Genomic DNA, 10,488 nt, shown 5'->3' on the forward strand with positions numbered 1-10,488 from the left:
AAAAAGAAAGAAAACCTAATGTTTAAACATGGTCTTACTTTACAGCCTGGCCTGGATTCTTCCTTCACAGTCCTGCCTCACTAAAGACTATGAGGGTAACAGTATGTACCACCATGTCTGCCACCATGCCACCTTTTGTAAAGCCCTATACTCACTTCTTATACTATACAAACTGATGATACAAATCCTCTCTGCTGTGTTTTGTCTTAACCATTTCCTTACATTTAGTGTAGCTAAGGGAGACATCTGTTAACATAGTTTTCAGTCTAGGCCGTAACCTGGCTAGCACCTCCCCCTCCCCTCTTCCCCTGGAAGAAAGCAATCATTCTACATTTTAGAACGTGAGTAGATCGTGATGAAAAGATTAGTAATAACAATAGCGGAAGACAAAAGCCTTCTTATATAGAATTTTTGATTTGAAAGTCACATATTGAACAAAGGATATTTAAATTTACTACAGAACAAAGTAAGAGCCTTCAGAAGAAACAAGGCTTCCTGCCAAGTCCCCTGAAGCTGCTCCCAGGCCTGTTTCTCATTCACTTCCACTATTTCAGAGTATGTGACCGACGATGTAGTCTTTCTTTTTCTTTTCCTACCACCTAGACGACACATAGTTGGCAGGGAGCACTTGATTTTGGATTGAATATAAATCAGGTCTTAAGAGCACTGGCTAGCAGTGAACGAATCTGAGTACTATAGAGCAATAGAATTGACATTTTGCAGTGATAACTGATTTAAAACAGTGACCAGACAACTTGCTCAGAACCTCATGTAACTAAGAACCATTTGTTAATATTTCTTTGCTTTAAAATTTTAAAAATTATTTTTAATCGTATGTATGTATCTGTGTGTGGATAAATGCACACAAGTGCAGGTGTGCGCATAGACCAGAGATGTCAGAAGCCCCTGGAGCTAGAGTTACAAGTGGTTGTGAGCCACTGGATATGGCTACTGAGAATTAAACTCAGGTTCTCTGAAAGAACAGCAAACTTATACTTGACTGATGTGCTATCTTTCAAGATCCCAAATTTGTTTTTCAATAGAAAATTTCTGTTTATTTGCTTTCATTTATAAGAATTACAGTAGTATTGCTGCAATTTTTTTGAAAAATATTTGGTTAATTACATTGCAGTCCAAAAATAATTTATTCACTTTAATACTTTCTTTGTAAAAGTCCTATCATCATCATCATCATCATCATCATCATCATCATCATCATCATCATCATCGTCATGATGTGTGTTTGTGTGTATGAGCTAGAGGCCAGATGAGGGAATTGGAGCCTCTGGAGCTGAAGTCATGGGTGGCTGTGAAATTGTTGACAAAGATACTGGAATGTGGACTTGGGTCCTTTGGTAGAGCAGGCAGCGCTCTTAATCACTGAGCTATCACCTCAGCCCCTAAGGCACTTAGGTCACAGTGTTGAAGGAGCAATTAAAGGAAAAGTACTTAGATAACGCATCTGAGGTCACAGCTGTTTATTGACTAATCTGGAACAACAAATGAGGTACCAGATTCTATCCTGTATCAGCCTTTGGCTTAACGGGCCAGGTGTTTTGTGATGTGGTGCTGCACAGGTGTGAGACACATTACTGACCTATTGGGAATACTAAACCTTCTAACACTGAACTTCTAACCCTGAACATTAATCTTCTAAAACAACTTGTCTCCTGACCCCTTCTATTAACTCATTCTTCTGTTACTCATCAACATTTTTATTTTTTTAATTTTTTTTATTTTTTTTATGTCTTTACCAAATGACTTCTTCACAAAAGAAAGAGCTAGACCTGGAACTTAGTGTTGTAGATGGTGAAGCACAGGAAGGGCTTAGTATGATGGGTTTGAATACATGGTTTGCTGAATCAGAAGCACAGGCTGGAGTGGCTTCAGCTAAGGAAATGGTCTAGAAAGGACAGTTAGGCTACCTTGACCTGCACATCTGTTGAAGGGCTGTCATCCTCTGTTGGTTGTACTTCTGGACAGTTCCGTGTTATTGCATAAGTGTCATTGCATCCAGAGAAGCCAGTTTCTAAGGGTATAATGGACCAGAATGATATCATCTACTGGTTTGTAAACAACTGATAAAGTCCAGACAAGCCACCAAGCAAGAGATGACAAGAAATATATTTTCTCCAGCCTCCCCATGTCCATGTAGAGAGTTTCTATAGTACTCATGTTTTATAAATGAAAATACAACAAAACAAACAAGAAGGAGACTAGTTCACTAGATACTGTGTTAACTGATGGGAACCTGCAATGGTTTATAGGTAGAATAGGTTTATGCTTTGACCCAGCATCTCACTGGGTTATTCACGGTAGCCCACAACTTGCAAACTCCCTTCTCTGGTCTTTGGAGTAGCATGGTCACTGGGTTCACATCTTTAGGATGAGAGTTTCCTCCTTGGCTTAGAAGTCTTGGCTCTAGTATTATTTCTTATAACAAACGGTTTTATCTGCTTTTATTTATTTTTTTAAAATTTCACTTTATGTGTGAGTGTTTTCCCTGCATGTGTACATCTGTGTACCGTGCCTCTGCCTCCTGGGTTATGCAGTGCTGAGGATCAGATCTGGGGCTTCCCACGTGCTTGGCCAATGCTCTACCTTCCTGCATGCTAGGCAGCACTCTAGCAACTGAGCCTCAGCCGCAGCTTAGTTACTTGTGACTTTCTGTGCAACCTTACTAGAATGTAATTTCCATATTGGCAGGAAACTTACTATCTGCTTCATCTTTACTACCTAGAGCCGCATCTGACATTCTTTCTCACTTTCTTTCTTCTTTCTCCTTTATTTCCTGTTTCTCCATCCCCTGCTCCCTATGTATACTTTAAAAGGACTCTCTCTGTTTCTTAACTGTGAATGTTCGTTTAAGTCCATTATTCTTAGTATGAACTGGTGACTTCATGCCTGAACTTCGTCCTTTACTTCATGAAATCATGGCCCACAGCTTTTTGAATGGTTGGTTTCAGCCTGCAAACATAGTGAACAATACATCTGGAAATATTCTGTCATATTTTATCTGAGAAACTCTTAAAGCAGCTGCTGATTTGAAAGGCTTTTATTATGCTACAGACAGTCTATTGTCTGTGGAAGTGCTGGCTCTTACACAGCACTGTGTGTTGCTCTTTCTAAGCTATTAACTTGATAGAAAAAAAAAAACCTGTCTTCAGTAATTTATGTGTGGCTTGTGTTCTCTAAGAATAGTATATTGTAGCTTTTTCTTTAACTGATTTATTGTGCATTTAGGGATTTTCTTACTCACTTTTTTCTTTAAACCTAAATCAAAAGTTAAATGGCCAAGTAGGATTAAGATGCTCCCTAACCGGGGCTTAAGAAATTTTACATTTCTGCACTGTAAAGTGGTTTAACCATGACTGAGCATACCTAAGTAGATTGATGCTGATAAAGTGGGTGAGTTTCAAGCTTTTGGTAATATCAGATGTATAGTTCACCTCTTTGGCATATTAGATAATGAGGATACAAGGATAATATTGGACATCTAACCTTTGCACAGGAATGATTTTTGAAAAGAATAAGGAAGATTATAATTTGTGGTATAATACATATACAAGTACTTATACAATCTAGTTAGTATGACTTAATATTTTTTCCATTTACTTATTTATTCACTTTACATCTTGATCACAGCCCCCCCTCTCCTCCCAGAGCCCCTCTCACCCAGCCCCTTACCTCATCCCTGCTCACCTCTTCCGAGAAGAGGGAAGTCCCCTCGGTACCAATCCACCCTGGCTCATTCAAGTCACTGAAGCATTGGGGACATCTCCCACTGAAGCCAGAGTAAGCAGCCCAGTTAGGAGAACAGGATCCACAGGGAGGCAACAGAGTCAGGGAGAGTGGCCTCCCCACCCCCAGCCATCCCAGTTGAGGGATCGACATGAACACCAAGCTGCACATCTGCTGTGTGTGTGTGTGTGGGGGAGGGAGGGTGGATAACTGGGTCCAGCTTATGAATGCTCTTTGGTTGGTTGATCAGTGACTTAATATTTTGACAATTTTTGTGGTGCTGAGGATGATGTTTTATTTACTTATTCAAATCTTATTGATTATTAGTTACTATTAGTGATGTGTGTGTATATGCATAACATATGTAGGTACATGTGCATGAGCATGTGCACGTAGAGGCCATAGGTCATGACAGGTGGTGTTCTCAAGGAGCTGTCTACCTTATTTTTTGATAAAAGGTCTCTCGTTGGGATTGGACATTTGCCAGTTAGTCTAGACTAGCAGCCTGTCTCCCTGTTCCCAGCACAGCGACTATAAGCATGTGCTACCACACCTGGCTTTTTCACATGTGTTTTAGAACTTAGGGTCTGGTTCTCGTGTGTTCAGGCCAAGTACCAACTAAGCTAGCTCCCCAGTCATAATTTTGTTTTTATGCATCATGTATTTTTTGCTTTTTAGATAAAGTTTCACTCTGTAGCTCAGGCTTTCCTCAAGCTCAGTGTATAACCCAGGGTAACTTTAAATCCATGGTGATTTTCTCTCAGCCTCCTAAGTGCCAAAATAATATGTATGAACCAGCACACATGGCTTAGTGTTAACAACCTAAAAATTATATTTTATATATTATTTTAAATTTATTTTTGGAGGGGAGCTGGGAATTGATCTCAAGACATGTATATACCAGGCCAGTGTAACAGTGAGCAATAGCTCCAGACCTGTTTTGTGATTTTAAACTGGCCTGGAGTTCACTCTGTACCCAGGTTTTATACACTTGTCACCCTCCTGCCTTTGCTCCCTGGTGCTGAGATTGTAGCTATGAGCTACCACATCTAGCTGTTGTTCTTCTAAGGGAAATATAAGTTCAGAAGTAGTTTCCCACAGCATTGAGTATAACCATATTGACCTTCCCTTGAATTAAGATGTGCCTTAATTTGCTTAACTGTTTCTGTTGGTAAGTTATTTTAAAAATACTTTGGTTGTTATGATTAACATGGTAGTGAACACTTTTGATAATATTGTAATTATCACTTTTAGTGTTATTGCTTGTAAGATCTGGAAAAGCATGTTATATCATACTAAAGTTTCATGTTTTATTGTCTGATTTCTAGTATCAGAGTCAGAATTTCATTAGATTTTTTTCCCCGTCTTTCTCCTATCCCCCTCCCCACATATATATTTGTGTGCATGATATCTTATATATTCATCTTACTCTGTTTATGTTGTTGAGAGATGTTTTTCAGTGTAGCATATGCATGTGTATTCTCTGTTTTCTCACTTTTCTCAGTGATGCCTCCAAGTTTCTTTAAAGAATGGTAACAGCACTGTCTTTTTTTCTTTTTTTTTCTTTTCTTTTTTCTTTTTTTTCTTTTTGATTTTTCGAGACAGGGTTTCTCTGTATAGCCTTGGCTGTCCTGGAACTCATTCTGTAGACCAGGCTGGCCTCGAACTCAGAAATCTGCCTGCCTCTGCTTCCCGAGTGCTGGGATTAAAGGCATGCGCCACCATGCCTGGCAGTTTTTTTTTCCTTTTGAGACAAGTTCTCGAGCCTCCTCTGCTGGCTTTGACCTCAATATGTAAATAAAGATGATGCTGAACTGCAGATCCTCCTGTGTCCTTCCCCTAAGTATTGGGGGGGGGGGGGGTTACAGCTGTGTGCCACTATGCCTGGTTTGAGTGAACTTAATAATTGAAATATCCCTCAGTTTTCTTTTGAAACTAGATTGTGGAGGGTTTGTGTTTGTTGTTGTTCTTTTGACGGATACTATATGCTGGCCTCTAACTGGTAACAATCTTGGCTCAGCCTCTAGAGTGATGGAATTGTGGGATATATGCTACCATGCCTGGATTCATTATGTCTTAAAACTATGTTTCAGACATGCTTAAGTGAAGGTTAGTAACAGTCTGAGGATTTATGTTTGACTCATGCCTTCCTCTTGTAGGTTGGAAAAGAGACTGTTCAGACCACTGAGGATCAGATTCTGAAGAGAGATATGCCACCAGCATTTATTAAGTGAGTAACTAACCATTTGTTACTAAATAGTATTCTTGATAGAAAGAAAAAGTAATTAATCCCAAGAGTTACTTGTGTGTGTGTGTTTGTGTTTTTATGTGTATGTGGAGGTCAAAAATAAAATAAATCCTAAAACTCACAACACTCCTACCCTACCCCCCGTAGATGACCCTTGGTGGTAACTTAGGGTAGCAATGTTTTACTCTAGCAACTGGAAATAAAAAAATAAACTTTTCTCCTGCTATTCTTGTATAAAGTTTATTTCAGAATTACTTTGTAGCCCTATTTGATGAGGAGAATGTGAACTGTAAATATGGAAGAAATGATAGAAGGTCATCATTGTATATATTTCAGTGAACTTGGGAAAACCAGTGTGTTACGATGAACTGAAAAATACTAGCCATTTATTTAAAAAGTGTGTCCCTTAATTAGCTCCACCAAAATCTTACTGTAGCTTCAAGCCCAGTCAAGATGTATGTGGTTGTCAGCTCTGGAGACAAGTAAATTCTCTACATTTGAAACACAATGGTTACGTTTTTCTTGCTTTTCTTTAGGTTATAAGGAAGCAGAAAATAGATGTCTTGGTTGTGAAGGGGAAGGGACAGAGGGAAACAAATGGAAGCAATTAATTACATCCTTGGAATTGTTGAGTAGGACATTCTTTGGGGCTATTTGGTTGATGTTTGGATGTTTCCAGGGCATTACTGACCTCCACTTCCTCTGAAGTCTGTGTTACATGGACCTAAATAGTGACTGCTTCTTAGGCAACACAAGGAAGGAAATAAGTTTTAGGAACTTACTCTTAGGTTTGCTTTCTAGACTGTGAGGATGCTAAGGCTACAGAAAACAGAAGGCTCTTGGGCCATGGCTAGGTTCATATTCAAATCATCTTGTATATATTTAAAGAGGTTTCAGGGAAGGATATGCCATTTCAGGGTTTGGGATAGTCTCAAAACCAAATTACAGGTTTACTTGTAAACAATTCAGGGAATATTGAAAAGTGGGTTTAATATTAATTAAAAGTGACATACAGGTTGAACATTCTAGTTTAAAAAAAAAAAACAAAAAACCCTGATCCCTGCCCCCCAAACCCTTAAAATCAGAATTATTTCTGATCTCAAGCATTTTAGTTTTGATATGGAATATTCAAACTGAGTTTATGTTGTAATTGCCATGGAAGGACTTACAGTGCTCAGGATGTTCCTTCTTCTCAAAGACCTGTTAAAGGCTGGGTATAGTCACAGGCATCTTTAATTTCAGCACTCAGGAGGCAAAGATAGGCAGGTATTTGTGAGTTCCGGGCTGGTCTGGCCTACAAGTTGAGTTCCTAAACAGCCAGAGTTACATAGTGAGACTCTTGTTTCAAAAAAGAAAAAACAAAATCAAAACCAACCAACCAAACAAACAAACAAAACTAGAGCAAACCAAAACAATGACATTTTAATACAGGAAATAATTTGCAGGACACAGCAAGGCTTTCTTTGTGTGGGTGGAACAAGTTATTTGGTCTCTGACTGCACTGGAAAATGAGTTCACAATTCAGTAAGTTTACCCAAGATTTGAATCATAGCCACACTGCTTAACAATTGCCATAGAAACTGTTTTGATCCTCATAAACTTTAGGAGAGCAGTAGCCATGATGGGCTATTGAAATGTTAGACTTGCCTCCTGAGAAGTGATTTGTCCTTTAGAAACTGTCAGCAGGCATTGTGGCTCTTTCATTCCATGTTTATATTTTCAATTTTCATCAATCATCATCAGTCACCTGAGCACTAATTAATATTTATATGTAATTGATTGATTAATAGCCTGGACACACTCATTGGTTAATTATTTATTGCTCTCTATTTGTCTTACATGCTCTTTGCTACATAGAATAGCAGTTCATAACAGTATACAGTGAAAAATCCCCTGTGAAAGGTATTATAAGTAGTTTATTAATAGTAATAAACTACAATATTTACAGATGCTTTACTTTAAAGAAATTGAGGGATGACAAGATAGCTTAGCAGGTTAGAGTATGGCTGCTCTTCTAAAGGACCTGGATTTGGTTCCCAGTACTCACGCTGTAGCACACAGCCACCTATACCTCTGCTTCAGGGTGTTAGAACCTTTTCTGGCCCCCATAGACACCAGGCAGCGTATCCATATACTACACAGACTACATACCGACAAAACACCCACATATATAAGATTAAGGGAAAAAATTAAAATAAGTACATTGAAACTGGCCGAGAGGTAGGATAGGTGTTGTTGGAAAGAAAAGAAAATGAAGACTATTCAGTCCCATGTCCCTCGTCTCTGCTTCCTGTTGTTTGCTTACACTTTCACTGAAGTGCAGTAGACTGTTTTGCTTTTACTATGGTTTTTGTTTTGTTTTGATTTGTTTTTGTTCTTATTGGAAAAGGAATGAGTGGAATTACAGCTCTTATGTCTGGGAATTGCACATAGTTTCAGACACACACATGGGGGCATGTTGGGATGTGTCATATATATGAACTGTCTTTTTGTTTTTTTCTTTTTCAAACAGCAGTCTCACACTTAGCTCATCTGGCACCAAATTCAAGATCCTTCTGCCTGAGCTTCCTGAGCTAGTTGGATTACAGGTTTCTTTTTCTATGTATCAAAGAGAAACAAAAGGTGGAGATATTTTGAGAACTTTCAAAATTCAGGAGCTGCGATACAATGGACTTTATTAGAATGGTCAGAGTAGGCGTGAATAGTAGGAGGAGGTGGTGTCATGTTCAATGTGTGACTTGGGAGAACAGAGAAGGCAGGCTACTCTGGATGCAATAAGAGGTGGACGTAAGTCATGGAGGTGCGTGAGCAAAGGGCTGGTAATGGCAGAGGTGGCAGGAAACTGAGCTTCATGCGGTAGTTTGGGCCCAGGGATGAAAGTCCTTGAAAGCCTGGCTGGGGAATTTCCAGCTGCCAGGAAAGAAGCTTTGTAGTTTTAGAGCCACAGGATGACAGCTTGAAAGTGGTTTTTCAGCAAGGCTCATAACCAGATTCACAATGGATAATAGGTGTCAGTGCTAAAATGAAGAATAAGTTGTGTGTCAAACTGGCCTGCTTCATTTTCTGTCAGTATGAACTTTGATTCCTTTGATCCACACTGATTCCTTTCAGGTGAGAAATGTTTCTGATGAATTGTTTGAATTTTTCTTGGCAAAAAATTACCTTTGTAGTGTATAGTAGAATCTTATTCTTTATTTTTATTTTTATTTTTATTTTTATTTTTGAGACCGGGTTTCACTGTGTAGCCCTGGCTGTCCTGAACTCCTTAGGTAGACCTCACACAGAGGTTCACCTGTCTCTGCTTCTGCTTCCTGAGGGGGAAGTGCATTCTTATTTCTTGGCCCCATCTAAGGCTACTCAGTGCCCCGCAGTGTTCTCAGGCTATCGGTCCTGTGCATGAACTCCCTGTAAGGAGCAGAGTGTGCGTGTTCTGCTGGCAGGCAAATGCTCTTGCACAGGGACTGGAACGTGTTACCTTCTGCCTCATTGCTGTTCTCAACAGCTTGCTGGAAACTGTCAAAGCTCTGGTTGATTTGCCAGCTTGGATTGTTTCTGAAGCATATTGGGCTCTCTAGGCCTGCAGAATGAAACAGTGTTCTGAGAGTGCTGTGTGAAAGAGAATTCTGTGCTCCACCCATTCATCGTGTTTCCCCGAGGAAGCACCTTGCTCTCATCCTTATTGAACACTCTCAGTTCAGCATCATTTTGGCATATACCTGTATGATTTTAACATAGTTTATATTAATGTATGACAAATACATTTGAAAGGTATTAAAACATAATTAGATCTAATTTAGGTCTTTTTTGGCCTAAGGTAAATAGTGTTTTGTTTTATATTATTAGTACTTATAATTAGCTTTTGTTTTCTTTTGATCCTAAGCACCCAAACAATTGTCTTAGGATTTGTATTTTTCAACCCACTTGTTGGTTAAAGTGCATAGAATTTTTGATTTTTAGAATTTTTTGAAAAATCATATCATTCAATGCCATTTGTTAGCCTGGGGCTAATGTATGCTTTTGATGTTTTAGGGTGGTTTGTTTTATTCTTTCATTGTTGTTGTTTTGTTTGGTTTTTAACTTGAGATTTTTGTGATCCTTTCCATTGCTATTTTAAGAAGACTTTCATCTCTTCAACTGACTGGCCAAGTTTCATGAGATAATGCTGCCTGACTGCATTTTTGACCCAGAGCAAGCACTCTTGATTTTAAATAGCTCCCCTTTGGACTTGCTGTACCAAACATGGCTGTTTTGGATTTACTTCCTTAAAAATAACTTGCATCTTCTCAGTAATAAGCGGACTCAGTTTATTAATTTGCAGACAAGGTCTAAATAGGTTGACAGGTTAAATCTGGTTTACTTTATGTACCCTACAATTAGAAATGAGCAAATAAAACATTAGGCTTGTGCCGGGCGTGGTGGCGCACGCCTTTAATCCCAGCACTCGGGAGGCAGAGGCAGGCGGATTTCTGAGTTCGAGGCCAGCCTGGTCTACAGAGTGA

At 39.1% G+C, this 10,488-nt stretch overlaps 1 protein-coding gene across 3 annotated transcripts in view; it reads left to right on the plus strand.

Annotated features, from left to right (window-relative positions):
* The window catches only part of Vcl (vinculin), a 99,717-nt gene that overhangs the window by 25,600 nt on the left and 63,629 nt on the right, over positions 1-10,488 (plus strand). For all 3 annotated transcript variants that reach the window (XM_021202925.1, XM_029541743.1, XM_021202924.2), the window contains exon 2: positions 5,901-5,971. In XM_021202925.1, the coding sequence (XP_021058584.1) occupies positions 5,901-5,971 (71 nt within the window). The remainder of the gene's footprint in view (positions 1-5,900; positions 5,972-10,488) is intronic.

The sequence above is a fragment of the Mus pahari genome, chromosome 8, assembly GCF_900095145.1.
Source record: "Mus pahari chromosome 8, PAHARI_EIJ_v1.1, whole genome shotgun sequence".
In the NCBI taxonomy this organism is placed as follows: Eukaryota; Metazoa; Chordata; class Mammalia; order Rodentia; family Muridae; genus Mus; species Mus pahari.